We start from the raw sequence: 20,790 nt of genomic DNA, 5'->3' as shown, positions 1-20,790 counted from the left end.
ATTTTTGGCGGCAAATATCATTAAAAAATTGTTTCGTGTATTGCAGCTTTTCGTTTGATAACGATTTTTTGAGTTTGTATTGTTTACTAAAACAGGATGAAAGATTGTAAGACAAGCTTGCATTCTATTAAAATAAAAACCGTCTTTGTGGCTACATTTATCGCGTTCGTTTTATCGTTAATATCTTTCCACTATCTTGAAGAACAGCACGACTTCCATTTCGTTTCTGATAAAAGCGTTATAAATCAAAAAACTTGCATAGAAAAAGTGCTAAAAGTTTTTCAGAGGCTGCAAATACCTTTAGTATTGTTTGACTTCGATATTCTTACGTATATTTTTCAACCAAAGTCAAAATCGTGGCATAAATCGAACCATAATTGCAAGGCTTTGTGCAAGTTTCACCCAGATGAAATGAACGTCATTTCGTTTGCTATGGAAGGTTCTAGGCTACATGGGGACCAGGAAAACCTGTTATGGTCAGATTTGGATAACACTGGGTTTAGTATTCACATAACACATACGCCTAACCCATGGTCTACACCAAAAAAAGGCAGCCAAAATTTGCCGACCCACGTTTGGCTAGCCTATCAAAACCATATTATACACATAGCTATACTACATGAAAGAGTTCATAAGTATGTATGGAGCAAAGACATTTCTGAAAAAGATTGGACAGAGGCTGTAACCAAGCTTGCTGGGGAATTGACAGAAAACTGGAAGGATTTAAAATCCCTTGGACTACATCTTCCTACTCATGAACAGGTTTTCGATAAAAAGAGCATTTTTCCTGGCATGGCAATGGCCATTGATGGCCACCTCCTTACAATTCCATATAATGTTAAAAAGCTAATTGACGAACATCTTACTTCGATTTTTATTCAGTGTGACAAGCAACATGCTAAGCGTTACAAGGCACAATATGGCAAGGACCTATCTACTGAAGAAAGGGGATTCAGAAAAAACGCAACTTCAGTACTGTATAAAGCTAATGAAGTATTTGATATGCTTAATATACCATTTTGGCTAACTGGTGAAACACTCTTAGGGTATATGCAGCAGTGTGACGTGCTTCGAGATGGGGTTAATGTTCAGTTGGGGATATGGGCAAAGGACTTTTCAATGGACATCATTTCTAACCTAGAATCTCAAGGCCTTAGATTAGCACATTTATTTGGCAGGCATAGTGACAGTCTAGAGTTGACTTTAGTAAGTACAAATGGAGTGGTATTAGACATACATGTATTTTATAAAGAAACAGATTGTGTTTGGAACGGTGCAACTCGAGCCCATGATGGTAAGAAGTACATTTTTAAGTACAAGCATTTTGGCCTTTGCTGGACTGAATTTTTAGATTTAAAAGTTAGAATTCCATGCCAGACAGTTGAGTATGTTAGTTCCTATTATGGTAGCAATTGGATGGCACCATTAACTAGTTGGGTATGGAATTTGGATCCACATAATATTGAAACTAACGGCAGATGGAGTAACCAAGAAATGGAAGAGGTTATAAAAGTGTTTTCAGTAAGCGAAGAAAATTATTCAAACGAGGAAATAACCGAGGCCCTTGTGCACTTAGAGACGAATCCCGAATTTCACTACCTTAATGACGAAAGAAAAAGAATTAAATTTCAAGAATATATGAGCTCAAAGCATAACAAAAACAAACTCGAGATTTTAGAAATACCAAAATCAAATACAGCTGACCTTTAATATCAAATTGAATTAATGGTGTTTTATATTACAGGTTAAATTGTAATATAGAAATGTATATTTGTATATAGTATCCCTGGTTTCACTGTTTAATATGTATATACAATTTTTTTATAACGTTTGTTCGTTTAATACTGTCATATTTTTTCTTTTTGTTGTTTTAGGTATTGTCATATATACAACTGTTTTGTATATAAATACTTTGTACAAAGTTATTTGGGTGTTCTGGAAATAATAAAACATTTTTCTGGTTTTTCCGATTGTTAAAACGAATAAATTAGGTTCTAGGTATTTAAAAACCCAATAAAAATTTATATTTGTACATGCCTCATTTCTTCCATTATTTTTTTAACTTTAAACCAATAAAAATTGTTTCTATAACATACCTTAAGTTCTATTAAAACAAAATGGTTTTATATGCTAATGAATAATTTATAATAGGATTAAATAACACAAGTGTTTAGCTTAATATCTCCATAATAAATGCAAAAAAAATCATAACAGTAGCTTCAAGTTAACTTGTGTACATAATAGTTGCATAAACATTTTCTAAATCAAATTCAGGAGTTTAAAATGAAGCAAATTTATAATGAACTTTAATTAGAATAGACACTGAATGGTAATGCTACAATATACATGAAACTTAATTATTTTTTTCCAGAATTATATTTGTTGAACCAAGAAGCCATATTAACAAAGCAATCTGCTTCGGCAGCAATTTCTGCTATTGGATGATTATTTTCGGGATATTCCAAAATTTTGACAGTGACCCCGTTACATTTAAGTATCTTGGCATAGGCATGACCCTGAGACCGAGGGACCCTTAAGTCAACTGCTCCAATCATAAGAAGAAGAGGAGATTTTACTTTGGATGCATAACGAATCGGCGAAACAGACAACATTCTAGCATAGTCAGCATCGGAAAGAAGTTTACCAAATTTGTATTTTTGTAAACCAGCCTCACACAGCAACCAATCAGTAATGTCTGTGGTGTCGTGCATTAACACCATATTAGTAACAGGATTTCGAGTGCCTCCAGCAGCATAAAAGTCAGGGTACTGGCCCATTAAGTGTAGGGTAAGAAACCCTCCATGAGAACCCCCTTGTACAAAAACACTCCTAGGCGATATCGACAACTTTTCCACCGCATGTAAAGCAGCCTGATGGACATCTCTAACGTCTTGAGTTCCACAGTTTCCAGGTAAACTGTAAACGGCATCTTGACCAAAGCCCAGCGATCCTCGGTAGTTCACTCTTACCACAGCAAAGCCAAGTTTACACAAACCCAATACAAATGGATCAAACCCAACAACGTAACAAGAATGCGGCCCGCCATGAGGGTTTACGATTAGCCCTTTAATTTCACCTGCTAAAGGTTGCATTAGTACTGATTCAAAACTAATGCCTGAATACTTCTTATTTTTCTCTGTTGGAATATGCTGATTAATCTCCCAGCTCACATCTTTAAAAGGGTCCCATGGAACATCCAAGTCGAACCATTTAATTTCTTCCTCTTCCTTAAAAACTCCGGCTTTTAATCTTTGCGGTGAGATGGGAGTGGAAAAAGCAGCAAAAATGATCTTGTTTTTAACAAAACACACCCTCCATGCTTTACCATGTGTCAGTATTTTAACCTGCCCAGACACAATGTTGACAGAACAAAGAATACTGTTACTACGATGAACAGAATTACAGATAAACTGATCGTCGGATACCCAGTTGTTAAACGGAAGGGCATCAATGTAGAGTCCATGAAAAGATGTAATGCTATTTGCCCTTTTTACACTGTCGACCACAAGCTGTGGCTTACTATATCCAGAGCTGTTTTCCTCGTTTATATCAATCCGATACATTTTTGCACACTGTTGGTGAGGCCCAAGTGCTTCTGTTTCAAAATAAATTAACTTTGAACTATCGGGATTTAGTCGAACCGAGTATACACATGTTTCAGTGAATGTTAGTGCCGTTGTCTCTTTGGTTTCCAGGTTTAGGGAGTAAATAGTACTTGCCCTGTTTTTACAGTATATTAGACCAAGCTTGTAAGGTGTGTTATGCCAACCTACAAAGACGATATTTTTGTCTCCTTTTACCCACTGAGCATCAGCGATCGATTTTTCGCTTGGTAAAGAATCTTCCAAGCTAGTAATTTCCATGGTTTCTATATCAAAAATAAACAAACTTGGATTAATGCATTTGGCCAGTTGCTCGCCCCAGTTATCTTCATAAAGAAATTCGTTTCCACTGGAGACATCATCTTCTTTTGACTTCTTAAAAAAGGATTTGGTCTTCGGTAACTTCTTTTCTGCCACGTACAGAAGTTTGCTGTTGTCATGGGACCAATCCATGCATCCAAACACGGGGTTGGAATGCACAACCCCATGTTTATCTTCCTCTGTTAAGTCAAGACTAAGTACCTTGACAACCCCCTTCCAAATCTCTAAAAACTGATGCTTCTTATCTTTTACCTCCACTTCTCTCAGGACTGCCTTCTTTTCTCTGCATCTTGAATATTTTGTCATCTGCTCACCGATGATTTCGTGAGAAGCAAAACCCTTGTTGTAACTTAAACTGTCGTTATCAGAAACTGATAAAACTCCTGTTGATGAGGTCACGATCTTCTTGTTTCGATTAATGTCCTTATGAGACCAATTGGTTTCAACATTGTATATATCTGAGCGGTCTGTCTCCAAAACACGAACACTCTCCAATGTTGGAATAAATGATAAATCACGATAAGTTTTCACAGCATTTTCTTGAAACTCATCCATTGTCTACAGATAGCTTAAATTTAAACTAAAAAAGACGCACTTACGACAGTTCGAAAACCTAAATAGTAACAGAATTTACATTTAGCTCTTTTTTTGTATATATCTTTATCCTCGATGTGGAAAAGTCGAATGCGCGACTTAAACATAGAGTAACATCAGTTACTTCGACCCAGTCTCAAATTGCCTGTGTGGCAGTTTGGGATATTATATAGATTATAATTGCCTGATAATTATTCTGCTTATTGAGTGCTGGCTCAGCAGGAGTTTATACCGTTTATAGCACCTTACCCAAGGCGCTACAGCATGAAATCAGTGGAGATTGAACCCACGACCTCATGTGTGGTGTATCAAGTGTTCTTACCACTACCCCACGGCCCACGCTGCCGGTCTTTACAGCTTTAGCAGTAATTTAGAACGATATGAAATCATTGCACAATTAGAGCATTATGAGCTGTTTGCAAAGCGTGGTTTAAACCCTACCCTCAACATGGTTTAAACCCTACCCCAGCCCCAACACTTTAGTGAATTAAGTAAACATTATGTATCATCTGAATATAAACAATCTGGTAATCGTAAGCAAAAATGCAGCACAAAATACGGGTTGTAACTAAACGTGACCAAAATAAGTAAATTGGGGAGTCGTGACGTCTTATATTTTATCATGACGTCATAAATAACATGTTTATCCTCCAAAATTTATTAAAATATATGAAATTGTTCTTGCGTACTTTAAGATCAGTTTTACATAAAATACAGCTTATGATTTATGTTCAATTTACAAAAAATATTAAAAATCGATTTACACAGACTTTATTTAATATTTAAAACTGTAGTGTGGGAATTTATTAAAGTAAACAGTCTGACTACTTACTGATTATAACATGCGTAGAGAAAGTAATACTGCGAGCGTTTTTTTGTTGATTTAATAAGTTGTCAAATTGCTAGGCGTGCTGAACCGTACAGCTTTCAAATACCACCTTCTAGAGAATGCTATATACCTGTTGAAAGACTATCAAAAGTATAAAAAGTTAGTGTATTTTATGATAAGCATTTGGCAAGGAATATGCAACAGATTGCAAATGAAAATCGATAAAGAAAGTTGTTTACTTTTATGAAACTTTATATTACAGTAGCCGAGGGCAATTCATTTTTAACATACAGCTATTTTGTTACTATATTACCCAACAATACTATATCATGAAAGTTTTAGACTCATATATTCTTTGATTTAGTACTGTCTGGAATTGTGTAGGATAAGCATTTGGCAAGGAATATCCAACAGTTGGCAAATGAAAATCGATAACGAAAGTTGTTTACTTTTATGAAACTTTATATTACAGTAGCCGAGGGCAATTCATTTTTAACATACAGCTATTTTGTTACTATATTACCCAACAATTACTATATCATAAAAGTTTTAGAATCATATTTTCTTTGATTTAGTACTGTCTGAAATTGTGTAATAGGAAATGGTTTCTATTATGTAATAGGAAATGGTAGCAAAGCGCATGCTATTGCCTCAAGGAAATGTCAAAGGTTGTTGGAAAAGTACGTTGGTATGGATTGATAGCTATTTTACTCGTTATAAGCGGCACGTTGTTTCTTGTATACAAAACAGATAAGTAAGGCTTTCACATGTATATGTTAACTATGTCTTGTTTAATTGCAATGTATGTTACTTAACACTTCAAATGTTTTTTTCTAGATTTCAGCCTACACAGCTTCGTGAATATCCAAAAATGAAATATTCTACAAAAACATGCACGCCAAAAAGTAACATATTTTTTATGAAAACTCATAAAACAGCAAGCACCACAGTACAAAATATCCTTTTGAGATATGCTGACAAAAACGATCTTTTAGTCGGCCTACCAAAAGTCAAATCGTTTGGATATCTTAACGGCAAAACATTTCAAAAGGAATTCCTATTGTCTTCTGCACGCAAAGTCAATATGCTTTGTCATCATTTAAGGTTAAACATAACCGAAGTAAGGGCGATAATGCCGAATGATACTGTTTTTATTACGATTCTAAGAGAGCCAGGGTCCCAGTTTGAATCAATTTTTGACTATTTTCACCAGTACTGCGCCTCGTTTTCGGACGAGCCTCAAAACAGAACCGGATTAGCTAACTGGTTGAAAGACCCCCAAAAGTAAGTTTAAACATTAGCGTCTGCCGTTTAACATTGATACCACAAAATGGAAAAGATTTAAACCACCATTTTGTACCAAAACGGCAGAGTGGTGTAGTGGTCAGAACAATTTTTACACCACATGTGGTTCTGGGTTCGATCTCCAGTGACCTCATGCTGTAGCGCCCTTAAGTAAGACGCCATGAACGATATGAACTCCTGCTAAGCCAGCTAGCACCTTACCAGCAGCGTAATTATTAGGCAATTATATCCTATAACATCTTAAACTGCCAAAGACAACCCAAGAATGGGTCGGGGTAACTGCTGTTACTCTATGTTATATGTTCTCGCATTCGACCTTCCCACATTGAAGATAAGGATATATACAAATCAAAAAAAAATTAAAACTATTCAAATTCTTAGTTATAGTTATAACATATAAATTTATTTATAGACACGTCGATAACCACCCAAAAACTTCAATTCCATGGATGGCAAAAAATTCTGTTTTTTACGACATGGGTTATGACAACTTTGTGGATGATTTAAATTACATTAATCAGTCAATCAAAGAGATATCCAACATTTTTGACTTGGTTTTAATCTCAGATTATTTCATGGAGTCTGTAGTCTTGTTAAGAGACATTTTATGCTGGGACTTATTAGACGTTGTATATCTTGTAACGAACGCTAGGTCAAAGCCTGAAACGCAAATTAACCAGAATTTGCGAGAAAAAATCAGATCCTGGAACAGAGCAGATTCAGCGCTTTACGATTATTTCAACAGAACGTTCTGGAAAAAAGTTGAAAACTATGGAACACATAAATTAGAGCGAGATATAAAAAAAATAAATAAACTGAACACAGATTTGCGTGAGAATTGCATCAAAGGAGATCGAATCAAAAATGATGATATTGAAAATTTCGAAAATAAGTTACATAATCCAGACGGTGTGGTTATGATTGGCTATAACTTAAAAAACGAATCAAAATATAACAATACCTGTAAAGCAGTTATTAGGCCCGAGCAATCTTGGATCGAATATTTATTGTACAAAAGTTATCAAATCAACTCTACCCGTTTAAAACGGGATTTAAAAAACATTTTTTATTACTAGTATTAACTGTATTTTAAATAAGTACCTAATATTTAACTTATGTATTTATTTTAGATAATAAAACAAATTTTATGCAAAATGTTTTGTATTTTTAGCAGTTTGTTTAAAAGATGGATTGATTAAATGTTAGCTAAGAATTGTACGGCATTGGTGCGGTTTAAACCCGAAATTATTCGTTGTCCAATGCATTTTCACATACCACATTACTGGACATTTTTCACTACGTAATAACATTATATTCGATGGTTTAATCTCTCTGCTGACACTTAGCGGACACTCGAGTTATGAGTGCTCCGAAAAAAATCGATAATATAATAAACTACATAACTGAACAAAAGTTAGACGTTTATTCAAGATAGTAAGCACCAGTTCTGCTATGACAAATTCAGCACGTTTAGGTGTTATCATATTTGTGGGTGTTTTATTGGGTAAGTTTTAGGTATTTACTCATAACTAAGCAAGTATATATCTTATTTAAATGTAAAAAAATTTGAACTCAGGTTTATGTAACGGGCAAGCTTGTGACTCAATCTTAACTGGACAGGGGGTAATACAAAGCGAAGGTCATCCAGGCGAATACCCGCCAAACTCCGACTGTACTTGGATTATAGACGTAAGTCATTGTCAAAGTAAAATTAGGTACATGTTAATAGTAAATATCGTAAGCTACTCAAAAGCATGTAAGTAGAGACATTATAACAAGCTAAATAGTGGGCAACATTCTCATATTTTGATATCTTATAGCTAGTTCAACAGACTTGCGCAAAAAAAGTTTCTATGTAATGTAACGCTTGGTTAGGAAAATGTAGCAAAATATTACTCTTAATTTTGACTCTATGAAGACACTAGAATAATGTTTTTTTGTAGGCTGAACCGAACGATATAGTTACTTTACAATTTACGGCGTTCCATACCGAGCCTTCAGATGGCTGTGAGTACGATTTTCTGCAAATTAAAACAAGAACAGACACTGACAGGTTTCAAACTTTGTTTGGTTAACTTTTAATAAATTTAACAATGCATATATTGACAACCGAATAGTCAATTGTTTCCAAATGTTTAAAGGGTATTTTGTATTGCTTTTTTATTTCTTAGAGTACAAAACTGGTAAATTTAGAATTTTTTTGTTTGCAGATTTTGCGGTAAAGGAATAGAGAAATTCAGTCCATCCGGCGAGTATCGCGTCAGGGGAAGAACCACCTTGCTTCTCCAATCGGACGGCTCGGTTCAATTAGAGGGGTTTTCCCTACGATACTCGGTCACCCCGGGAGCAACCACAACGACTACAGAAGCCCTGGTGACTACACCAGCTCCTCCCGTAACCCCGTCACCAGGGGGCGTACAATGCACGAATAACCCCTGTCAGAATGGGGCGGATTGTGAGAATATAGACGACTCGACTGTCTATTGCTTTTGTGCGGATGGATTTGAAGGAGATTTCTGCGAAATAAGTGAGATTTCCTAATAAATTTGCACTTCAATTTTGCTGATTTAAACATAAGTGTTTTAAGCGTAGTACTTCCTAGCTAAAATATACAGTATTCCGTTTGTGGTATTTGAATAGATGTTGACGATTGTGCCTCAAGTCCGTGCGAAAACGGAGCCACCTGCGTGGACGGAACAAACAAATGGACTTGTGATTGTGTAGAAGGCTACATTGGCGAAACCTGCGCTATAGGTTGGATACAACTTTGTTACTTTTATGCAGATGAAAGTTGATATGTCAAAGTAGATTAATTTTCAGTATACCGTATAACTTTAATCGGCAGCGTGTTGTTGTAATAAGGCATATTGTACCACATGGGGTCGTGGGTTCAATCCCCGCTGCTCTTATGCTGTAGCGCTCTTAAAGGCGCTATAAACGGTATAAACTCCTGCTAAGCCAGCCATTAATTGGCAGCATAATTACTGGGCAATTATAATTAATATATTATTTCAAACTGCTAAAGGCAACTCGAGTCGAAGTAACTTATGCTACTCTGTGTTTAGGTCGCACATTTGACCTTTTCACATTGAAAGATATATAAAAAAAATTATATAACTTTTACAAAATAAGGCGAATAAAATTCACAGATTTTCAATTTAAATTAACGCTTGTATTTCAGATTACGATGAGTGCAGATCTAATCCCTGCGAAAACGGTGGCAGGTGCGAAGACAGAGTAAACGAATTCCACTGCACTTGTACTACGGGGTGGACGGATTGGAATTGCGGGACGGACATCAACGAATGTGAGCCGAATCCCTGTCAGAACTACGGCGTATGCGACGATCACTTAGGATACCACACGTGCGTTTGTCATCCCAAATATACGGGAGAGAATTGCGAAACACGTAAGCAAATTTTACATGCAAGTTTAGAGCAAAAAATAATTTTACACACTGGTTTTTCTTATAATCTAGAGTTAGATGATGACCAGCCTGAACCATCTGCGGCAACACCAGCGGCACCAACGGATACCATAGAACAACCAGAAACCACAAAAGCACAACCAGCAACAACACCAACGCCTACTGGTGGCTCGAGAAATAATGAAGAAACTCCGAAGGCAGTTGAACAAGAAAGTCCGGATGCAACTAAACAAGGCAGCAACAACGGACAAAGCGATATCCAATCAGATATAACAACCACACAAACTCCACTAAATACAGTAGCACCAACGTCAAATATCAATTCAGAAGACAAAAATTCACCAGAAGAAGGTGGTAAAAATGGAACAGAAAGCCCCGAATCCAATTTAAATGGAACGACGTCAGACCCATCTTTAAATAGCACAGCCTTAAACGGAACAGATCACTCGGAAGGTAAATGTTATTTAAAAACCTTTTTTGTTCATAAAGCTCTGTTATAGTTAACAGTATATGGATCTATATTTGTAATCTGTCTTTGTCAATAAAAAATTGACCAATCCTGTTTTAGATGACCACGAGCACGATCATGATTCGTCGATTGGAAAAACGATTGGTATAATCATGGGCGTGGTAGGCTCGCTTGCAATAGTGTTAGGCGTAATAGGTTACCTGTACAAATCCGCTCATGGGGTTGGCAAAGTGCAAGACTCGTCGATGATCGAAGGCGGAGATGCGAACAACAACGGCACGAACGAACCGCTTCAAGAGCAAGAAGGTAACTGGTGACGTCATCAGTAGCTACGACATGGTTTTCAAAAATTCACATAGTCGTTATACTTACTACTTGTAAATATATACATCATCATTATTCATTTTAGAGTTGCTTATTCATTCGTTGGGTTGTGTCATTGCTTCATTTTTTCTTCATAATATCATTACATAATTCATTTAAAGTGTATTTAAACTGTTTAGTATCATATCTTAAATTGTAAATAATAAAATCATCAGCCAATAAATAAAATATTTATTGATTATCATTATTGTGGTGGTGTGTAATTGAGTGACGTCATTTTTATTCACATGGTTTTGGATGTACTATGTCGAGAGGCCCGTCACGTAGAACAGAGATTGAAAGCCACTTATTAGCTAAGTACTTGAATCAGAATATTATGGTACTTGTTTTGTTTATCATTAAATTCCCAATTTGAAATGACCAATCAACGTAGTTGTTATGTTATTGTTCAAAAATTCGCATCATATTATCGTTAGGAAAACAATTAGATCTTAATTGTTTGAGCAAAGGAGGTGATTCATAACTGTATCTAGGTTACAACACATGTTTTCATACAGAATTTATTGATTTTTTAAAAGACAATTAAAGTAATATATTAACATATATCAAGAATATCTAATTCTTTAACGAAATTTTATAAATTTAAATATATATAACAAACGAATTTCCAAGTCTTTGCAATATCTTTTCAGTGTCTGTTCAAAATATTGAACCTCAGTTGCTGCCTAGCGATCAAATGTTGCGTCATCGCAGCAAAAAGAAGAAAAAAAAACGAAGTAAAAGAAAGCCAAGAGTCACACATGATAGAGTGTCCAGTCCAACTTCTCCTGATAGTGGAGTTAGAACCTTAACGTTTTCGCAAAGCCAAAGCGAGGTTACAAGACGCGAATCTATCAAAAGCAATGATCAGCATACTTTAAAACATGCCAACACTTCAATTGATAAAAATATTATTAACCCAATTCCTTTAACTGAAATTAAAAAAGAGAAGTCTAAATCTAAAAAGAGTAAAAAGAAAAAGCATAAAGAAAAAGAAGAGAGAGTACAGCAAACTGTACATCCAGATATTTTTTCACCTCGTCCGATATTGGCGCAACTGCCAACACTTTCAAGTACATCAGACAAGGCTATACCCAATGTTTTTAAAGAAACGAAACATGAACAATGGCAAAATATTCCTAAAACTTTAGCACCTATTCCAAACAGGCCACAAACTAAGGTGTCTCCTTTTATATTCACGTCAAATGTACAACCAGACATAGGCAAGGATCAAGTTAAATTAACAAAGTCGAATGAAAGTCCAGAGGTCATGCCTTTGAGAAAATTGGAACACCAACCTAAAAGAAAACGAAAAACAGCAGTCAGATCGAAAAAGTCTCGGCCTAAAACTGCTCTGACAAATACCACAAAAAGTGACGTCACAAATAAATTTCAAAGCCCTGCGACTACAGTTCAATCACCACCTGTTCTATTTGCAAACATCACAAGCCGCAAGAACCAGTTACCTTCGCTCCAAGTCAAAAGCAACGTCACTAGATTGCCACAGATTACTGAAAGTAGCTTTCAGAGGCCGTCATTTGTCTTTTCACAATCAAACCAATTACAACAATCAACAAATTTTATGAGTAACCAATACTCGGGCAATATACAAAATATCCAATACCCAAATATGTCGACTAGGCCCCAAAGCGGCTTGTATTCTTCCGCCAAACCAAATTCTTTTCATCGCGAAACGTCGCCGCGTTCCCGGACACCCAGACTGCTGACGTCACCTTCCATGACGTCACAAACCAATCAGGGATACAGCTCGATGTCATCGGCCGACGATATTTTAGAAAGAGAACACCGCGGTCACGTGACCCCCAAAGGAAGGTCACGACCTCCGTTGTCTCCTCAACCAGGATCGACGTTTTTTGCATATGACGTCAACAACATGACGTCATACCAAAAATAATGACGTCACTATAGTGTTTTTAATCGTAAATGTCAAAAGAGATTAATGTAGTTTTTATTATTTCTTTTATTTTTTTTTAAATAAAGTTCTAAAAAAAATCAAAGAAAATTAATTTAATACTTAGAACACTTTTTTAAGTTGTTTAATTGGTTCGTGAAATATCAGGACATTTAACTAGTTTGTAAAGTATCAAGACATTAAATCTGTTTGTAAAATATCAGAACACTTGTGCTGCTTATTCGAACAGAAACGCGTTTTCTCGGGTAAGTCTTAGCATGGGCCGCCCTTTTCTGTCAGCCCCGAACTGTTCAAAATAATTATACAATTTCCCAAACCCGTCAAAATTCTCGATCGATTCCGAGTTGGACATTTTCGTCGGCTCATTTTTAAAGCGAACTTGATGACGTGTCGGCTTGTGATTGGTCGACGTCGCGTTAACGTTGCTCGGCACCGAAGAGCGCCGCTTCATGCTTGATGGCTTAGTCATGACGTCATAGCGTCGCGGTGACAAGTTTTGCAAGTTGCTGCCTCCCGATTGGTTGGTTACGAGCGCTTGGATTAACGCCGCCGCGGTGTCGGGCGGGATTATGATGTCATCGTTGTTGTGACTTCGTCTCGGGCCTAAAAATTAAAATTGAGAATAATTAAATTTTGTTAAATTAAAAATTATGAAATTTTAAAATTCGTACCTTCGTGTGATGGTCTTTTCGGTTTAGGGGATCTTTTGTTTTTCAAAATCTGTTTCTCGACTTTAAAGAACGAACAAAAATCATTAAAAAAATAAAAAAGCATTTTTTTAAATAAATGTGAAACAAAAAATTTGAATATAAATATACAAAATTATTAACTGACCGTTATTTGATTTTCCGGCAGATTTTAAAACACTATACATCGACAGAATATCTTCCATGTTTAACCCAGAGGTCTGGGGTTCGAATCCCCAATTTCCAGGATACGGTTTTCTAAAAAAGGATAAAAATTTTATTCTGCGGTAAATTAGGAGTCTGTTAAACAAATATACAAATAAAATCTTACCGTTTCGACGGTGATTCGTTATTTTCAGACCCCGGCGAATGCTGGGTAACAGAAGGTGGGTAGGTTTGATTGCAACGGCGAGGCGAAGCATAAAACGAAGTTTGATTCTGGTGTTTATGTAAAATATTTCCGTTTCTTAAACCGTTTGTGTTGGTGAAATTGGTTTGCGCCATGACAGGTTCGTAAGTGTGGTTTATGTCGGGAATTCTGGGTTGGCGGTTTGGAAGATGTGGCTCTTTGTCTGGCCAAGCTTCCCTGGCTCCAATATGATTACCGTTTGACGGAGCAAGAGCGTGATCTTAAAAAACGAATAAATAATTAAAATGTTGTTCCTGGAGATTTGGTATATCCGAAAAGTTTTGTGTTCCAGCAGCACCAATGCCACACTATTTGCCCATGAAACGGCGTTTATGAATAGCTTAAACGCGACCCAACTGCACACCCTTCTCCCATCAAACACAAAAACCCTATCCCCTTGCTTAAGTTAATATAGAAAAAAAAGATCAGATAACAGACCGAAAGGTTTTAGGTTTAAATTCAACGCCACACTATTAGCCATATAGGTTACCTTTTACATGTATCTCACATACGTTTAGATAACACTTTTATGTTTAACAGTTATACCTATATTTACCTCCGTCAGTTACTGCAACATTATTATTTCCGCGCTTGCGTTTGCACAAAATGTAAAACAAAACAACAGCCAGGATAACCATACAAATAAGCGCGGCAATTGTGGTACCAAGCATAGCGTAGAAATATTCCGATTCTTCTGTACAAAATAAAAATTCATAATAATTAACGGCCTAATTTAGAATCTTGTCGAGTTATAATTTTCCGTTACCAGTAATAAATAATATTGGCCTAATAAAATTGCCTGGTTACATCTTTAAGTGTTTATTTTTGAAAGAAGATAGCTTTTTGCCGCCTTACTTAAATTCAGTAAAAGCCTCTGCTAGTTATTGAATCTGAGATCCATAACCGGAGCACCCAACTAACCGATTTAAAGACACTAAATTAAAACATACCCTCACTTTGAGCCTCGCAAAAATCCCCTTCAAATCCTACCGGACATAAACAAGCCTCAGATATCAAATTCAGCACCACACAACTTCCAGCATTTAAGCATTGATTGTTGGAACATAGAGCAGGCCTAGTTATTAGTGATAAAGTCGGAGTAGTGGTTATAGTTGTAGCAGGAGTTGTAGTAGGTGAGGGTGCTAATACAATTAAAATACATTTTAAAGCAACGTTTAATGTTCAAGGTATCTTGAAACGCCATTGTTTTACTTTGGTATTAAACCTATATGAGAAAAAATTAAAACAAGAGGCCCTTGTGGTATAGATCAGACGAAGTTAATCTCGCCAAATGAAACAAATCCCACTCAGGAATTTAGTTCACGTACTTGTTGGTAATAACTCGCAGTTCACTCCAGTTATACCAGAAGAGCATTGACATTCGTAGGCATTGACTTTATCACTGCATGTTCCACCGTTTAAGCAAGGCGAAGAAGAACATTCGTCAATTTCTGCAGATAGGTAACATGTTGTAAAAATTTCAATTGATACATAATAAACAAGTGGCTTGTGATTTTGGTCATTTGGCAATAAAACTAAAACTTGGCTTTACTATACGAGGTCCAGAATTTAATCTCCACTGCTCTAAAGTCTTGAATCAGGGGCTATAAACGGTATAAACTCCTGCTATATCAGCAAAATAATACAAAAAAATTGCAGTCCTTGGTTTGATAATAGTTAAAACTTCACCTGATTCGCAATCAAAGCCAGTATATCCTGCCAAGCAAGTACAGGTGTAATTGCTCCCAGCATTTTGGCAGGTTCCTCCGTTTTGACAAGGCTTTAGAATGCCACAACTATCCAAGATGACGTCACATGTAATACCGGTAACACTGGGCGGACAGGAGCACAGAAAAGAATCGAACTGGTCGGTACAAGTTCCGTTATTTTGACAAGGGTTCGAGTCGCATTCGTTTGTTTCTTAAAAAGAAAGATTTTCTTATAAATTTCAGAAGAAAAAAATTCTGAAAATGTATTGATAACACACTCATTATCTATTTGTAAACTAAACTCTTTTGGTGAGTCTCGAACTTGGGACCTTTTGGTCTATATGCCCGTGACCAGAATTCCCTCTTGCCAGTCAGTTTTACCGCCGCAAGGCTTTAGGTTCACACATACCTATGTTGCATATTTGTCCTTCCCAACCACTTGCGCATGAACAGTTGTAAGAACTAGAATCGTACAAACAAGTACCTCCGTTTTGACAAGGTTCCGACAAGCAAGGAGAAAAAACTGTATACACAAAACAAGAGTTAGAAACTATTAACATTGGGTAATATTATGTATTGGTTATTTATTTAAACAATAGACCTACACGTGTAAAAAAACTACTTTACTGCTACTACCACTAATCCTACAGTAACTATAAGTTGTAGTACTTTAGAAGCATATTCTAAATTTCCCCTTTTTTCAATTACCAAAAGGAAAAACAAAACAAATTATGTTTAAGAGCATTACAGTTTGTACTTGTTCCAGTTGGAACAAGTTTTCGAAACTCTACAACCAATCTAATATAATCTACATCGCCCCCAATTTATGTTAACCTTTAAACTCCATCAAATACCCCTTGCTTGTATTTTGTTTATTGGTTTCGAGAATAGTATAGATCGGGCCTATGCCGGTGGTGTGCCGGGTGTCACCCGGATTGGTCCCGCACAAACGGTAAGCCTTGGGCTCTGTACCGTCAAATATAATTCGCAAATAATCACTTATGCAGCGGTCGGTTTCCCAAATTTCAAGATCTTTTACTTTGATCTAGATTAATTTTCATTTGAAATTAATTGGAAAATACTTTAGCCAAGTTTAAAGGCTTTTATAGCTTTGCAAAACAAATTAAACTGCCGTTTGTGGTGCGCGGGCAAATTATTGCAAGCAAATATTAGTTAAGGCCTGCGACCATATTACAACAATCAAAAACTGTGGGGCATGCTATTGACTGATGTTTAAAAAAAACAGTAGTCCCTAAGAGTCATTTCATCACGTTTAATTTGACAAATTTCGAAGCTTTTGCAATGTGGGAGACCATTTTGTTATTTAAAGTCGTGATCTATTACTACACGGTTTTCAAGTACGCCAATTATTTTGATTGAAATCTTAAAATTCGTGGAAAAATTCAAGTTCAATAAAAGTGATGACAGCTTAAGTTGTAGTGCTCGTTAACATTCTTGACTAAATTGTTTAACAACTTAGAACATTTGTACAAACATTATCTGACATGCAAATCAAATACACTAAAATTTGACCCTTTAAAGGTTACATTTAATACAGCATACATTTTTACGGTCTAGATTTAACCTCTTAGCGTAAACGTTAACTCTGGTCAAGCATCATGCAGGCTACTTTTTCGTAATTTTTTTAATTCCCAGACTATTCTAAAGTACCAGAATACATTACAACCAAATCATATTCGTTTATGTTAATTTTTCTTGTCGTAAGAACTGTGATTTTACGGTTTAAAAATGCTTCTGTTAGCCTGCACTGACCCAGACTTAAATTGCCTTTGCTAGTTGTGAATACTTTTGGCCCAAACTTGCTTCCATTCGATTAAATACAAACCTACTGGCAAGGATGACATATAAACAATTGACTTAGTTGTAATATAAACGGGTTATATTCCCATGCATCTACAAGTTAACCTTGAAACGAAATATTAAACCCCCTTCCAGACACCGAACTATCCGCGGTCATAGCAAACGAGACCGGAAGAGCACCGGTGAGTACCGGGTTCGGTATTTGGTTCCCGCACAATTTTTGTTCGGGTTTTCCCGTGAAAGTAATAGTAAGAGAGTCGTACTGACAATTTCGGGCATTTTCAATATCAAGGTCCAAAATTTTTAACTATGCAGTAAATATGGTATTGTGTTAATGTATATTTACAGTGTTGTATGTCAGTTTTAATCATATTGGCCAATTGTTAAGTTAACATAAAAAGTTATTTTGTATCTAAAACATGATTTTTTTTATATTATAGTAAGTGTTTGTGTTTAAAAACTGATACATAGACATTTTTATGTACTTTTAAATAATTTAAGAGTTAGGAAAATGACTTTAAAATTAAGATAGAAGCTTATATACAAATTGTAACAACTTTCCAATATAACAATCAAATTCAAAACAGCAAAACTTTAAAGAGATGATTCGGTCACAGAGTTTCTTTTCTAATTATGTTGTAATGTTTCCAACTTGCACGAGAATACCATTATTTTAAAAATTGTTAAAGTAGTTTTTGAGATATCGGAATTTAAAGGTAAATATTGTAAATAGGGAAAGTCCTTAAGCCCGCGAGTAACGTGACAATATTTACCTTCAAGTTCCGATATCTCAAAAACTACATTAACAATTTTTAAAATAATGGTATCCTCGTGCAAGTTGAAAAAATTTTAACATAATAAGAAAAGAAACTCTGCGACCGAACTATCTCTTTAACAAAAAAGCTATTGAAATTAAATTTTAAAAACACCAATTTTTCGTAAAATTAAAAAAATTAAAAAAATTTTACCTCAATCTCGATCCCCTCGGCTTGTGTTAAAATCCTCCATCTACATATCACGCTGTTCGGGTAATTCCCTGGGTAATCCGGTGACGTAATAGTCCCCTTGTTGACCGTGATCTCGCCCCCGCATGCCGAGAACACGGGGGTAACTAGCTGTGACGTCACTAACCCTAAAAATAAACATGACGTCACAATTTTCGTATTTTTTTAAAATTTTGTAAAATAAATAAGTTACTAATAAAAAACGAAATAAAAAATTATTTAAAATTTATTTAAAAAAAAGGAAAAATTATTAACAAATGTACTTACGAGAAATATACAGAAACACCACTGCTACGAGATTGCATTTAATTTTCATATTTATCTTATATTTTTAATTAAAACGGTTTTTCTGTATCTAAAAATTCTACATAAAAAAACAAACCAATAAATATAAATTTTCCTACACGATAAATTTAATAATAATCAGTTACATCGAAAATAATAAAAATATTAATTGTTGAGAATTACAATCGCCACATTTTTTATAGTATTTTTATAGCGTAACCATCACACTAAAACTAATCTGTAAACGAGCTTAAAATTCTAAGTAACACACCCACAATAATAACACCCACCAACACTTTGACACGGACCTAATAAAATCGAAACCTCACAATGCGAGATCGTGTGTAATGTGAATAATAATATCGGTACTTCAGGTCGATTTGGCACTCGATCTATTACCCGAATTATTGCGGGGCTACTTATCTAGGCCGCGCGATCGCCAAAAAGTAATTCACAAAGTTTTTAAATCAACAAAAGAATATTGGATCCATAGGCGCCAGGCGTTGTCGGGCGTTTTGTTAAGGTAGACACGCAATCAGAAAACATGAATATTTTTTTATTTTTCTAAATTAGAAATAAATACTTTTGTAGATTATCCAAAAGTCTTGAATAATTTTCTGCGCAAAATTAGTTGAATGTTTAAGAGCAAATGTTTAAATCAATTTATAGAGCTTATTAACTTCACGGTCCTTTTCAAATAGTTAAGGATCTTTGACAACTTTTAAGAAGAATCTTAGCTTTTATTAACCTTTAAACCCCAATTTTATAACATTTTTATATACATGTAACTAATAAAGGTCATCGTTTCTTTATAGCTGCAATAACTGAAAATATATCGTTCTTGTTACTTTTACGGTTCTCTCATTTCTTTACTTTTACAGACATTAATTTTTACAAAAACCGTCAACCACAAACGATTTAAATATTTTTAGTTAATAGACTAAAACCAGTATATTTGTTGTATCTATTTACCAATACAGGTCTTTCTTAAATTTTGTAACAATAAGGCCAGAATTTTAAAATGAACTGAAGCAACTTTTTAAATTCTTGACCACCTTAAATATTATAAAGTAGCTTACTGTACAAACACTAGCGAAAAAAATTCCGGATACTCTTCGCATTAAAAAAGCTTAATTTCTAAATAGGTGGTCACTCCTTTACAGAATTAGGCGACGAAAAGTTTTATTAAAAAAACCTTTCAAAGCTAGAAGTTAAGTCCATTTTAAACACCAGTTTTTTCTTATTTTTTACATACAACAACAGCAAGTAAAGTATGCTATAATGAAATTTTTGGTATTGCCTATAACTAAATCTCTTTTGCAAAATAAAATTCCGTGTCCATTTCGCTAAAAATATTACATTTGTTGTGACAACTTTACTGTAATCGGCTATATTAACAAAGGCTATTTTTCAAGTACCCTAAGGTTTAGACAAGATCATGTTATTTTTCAAGTATTTTGATATATCGCCGAACCCTGTCCAAACTTAGGATTAAAAGCGCTTTAAATCAAAGAAATATATAACAAATCAATTTTTTAATGTTTAAGTTTTTATGATACCGTATAGCAATGTAAACTACTAGTTAACTATTAAGCCAATCAAGGCTATATTACTAAAACTTTTTATTATCAATAAATAACCTACCTTATAAAGCTTTAAAACTACCAATACTTTTTAAAGTAACTTGATTTAATTGTAGCATTACTATAGAGAACTACAAAGCGTTTTCTACCAAATAAGCGCTGAAGGCTAATTAGCAAAATCCTTTAAGGCTTCTTTTTTAGAAAAAAAAGATTACAATTTAAAGCAAAGTTTTATTAAAGGCTTTAACTTGAATATAGTATTGCCTATTACTAAAACATTTTTAAATACAAATAAAGCGCACACACATACTATATCTATAATGTGGAAATTACAAGAAAACAAAAATTAGAACGTTGATGAATTAGAATCAGACCTTTCCAAGGGCCTTTAAATTGTTTTGGATTAACACAATATATTCAATCAATCATTTTCATCAAGAGCAATTAATT

The 20,790-nt window shown here is 35.0% G+C and overlaps 4 protein-coding genes across 4 annotated transcripts; 3 read left to right on the top strand and 1 right to left on the bottom strand.

Moving 5' to 3' along the window:
• The first annotated feature begins 96 nt into the window (after nucleotides 1-96).
• On the top strand, nucleotides 97-1,710 carry LOC145759759 (ribitol-5-phosphate transferase FKTN-like). The gene has a single exon (XM_082573601.1). The coding sequence runs from the start codon at nucleotides 97-99 to the stop codon at nucleotides 1,708-1,710; it is 1,614 nt and encodes a 537-aa protein (XP_082429727.1).
• Nucleotides 1,711-2,128: 418 nt separating this feature from the next.
• On the bottom strand, nucleotides 2,129-4,530 carry LOC145758882 (acylamino-acid-releasing enzyme-like). The gene has a single exon (XM_082572568.1). The coding sequence runs from the start codon at nucleotides 4,476-4,478 to the stop codon at nucleotides 2,358-2,360; it is 2,121 nt and encodes a 706-aa protein (XP_082428694.1). The 5' UTR covers nucleotides 4,479-4,530; the 3' UTR covers nucleotides 2,129-2,357.
• A 1,396-nt stretch (nucleotides 4,531-5,926) lies between these two features.
• Nucleotides 5,927-7,727, top strand: LOC145759757 (galactose-3-O-sulfotransferase 3-like). The gene is made up of 3 exons (XM_082573599.1): nucleotides 5,927-6,100; nucleotides 6,184-6,630; nucleotides 7,064-7,727. Exons 1-3 carry the CDS (start codon nucleotides 6,006-6,008, stop codon nucleotides 7,725-7,727), a joined length of 1,206 nt encoding a protein of 401 aa, XP_082429725.1. The 5' UTR covers nucleotides 5,927-6,005.
• A 364-nt stretch (nucleotides 7,728-8,091) lies between these two features.
• On the top strand, nucleotides 8,092-12,825 carry LOC145759756 (uncharacterized). The gene is made up of 10 exons (XM_082573598.1): nucleotides 8,092-8,155; nucleotides 8,228-8,340; nucleotides 8,595-8,704; nucleotides 8,862-9,178; nucleotides 9,292-9,405; nucleotides 9,833-10,060; nucleotides 10,130-10,531; nucleotides 10,647-10,853; nucleotides 11,564-11,745; nucleotides 11,878-12,825. Exons 1-10 carry the CDS (start codon nucleotides 8,104-8,106, stop codon nucleotides 12,823-12,825), a joined length of 2,673 nt encoding a protein of 890 aa, XP_082429724.1. The 5' UTR covers nucleotides 8,092-8,103.
• The last annotated feature ends 7,965 nt before the right edge of the window (nucleotides 12,826-20,790 follow it).

Source organism: Corella eumyota, chromosome 7 (assembly GCF_963082875.1).
Source record: "Corella eumyota chromosome 7, kaCorEumy4.1, whole genome shotgun sequence".
Taxonomy (NCBI): domain Eukaryota; kingdom Metazoa; phylum Chordata; class Ascidiacea; order Phlebobranchia; family Corellidae; genus Corella; species Corella eumyota.
This window is presented reverse-complemented; position numbering and strand designations above follow the sequence as displayed.

Coding starts and splice junctions, on each gene's coding strand:
- LOC145759759 (XM_082573601.1), top strand. CDS start 97: ATGAAAGATTGTAAGACAAGCTTGCATTCTATTAAAATAAAAACCGTC.
- LOC145758882 (XM_082572568.1), bottom strand. CDS start 4,478: ATGGATGAGTTTCAAGAAAATGCTGTGAAAACTTATCGTGATTTATCA.
- LOC145759757 (XM_082573599.1), top strand. CDS start 6,006: ATGTCAAAGGTTGTTGGAAAAGTACGTTGGTATGGATTGATAGCTATT. Junction 6,101..6,183: donor CTTGTATACAAAACAGATAA/GTAAGGCTTTCA, acceptor GTTTTTTTCTAG/ATTTCAGCCTACACAGCTTC. Junction 6,631..7,063: donor TGGTTGAAAGACCCCCAAAA/GTAAGTTTAAAC, acceptor ATTTATTTATAG/ACACGTCGATAACCACCCAA.
- LOC145759756 (XM_082573598.1), top strand. CDS start 8,104: ATGACAAATTCAGCACGTTTAGGTGTTATCATATTTGTGGGTGTTTTA. Junction 8,705..8,861: donor ACAAGAACAGACACTGACAG/GTTTCAAACTTT, acceptor TTTTGTTTGCAG/ATTTTGCGGTAAAGGAATAG. Junction 11,746..11,877: donor TTTCGCAAAGCCAAAGCGAG/GTTACAAGACGC, acceptor AAATCTAAAAAG/AGTAAAAAGAAAAAGCATAA.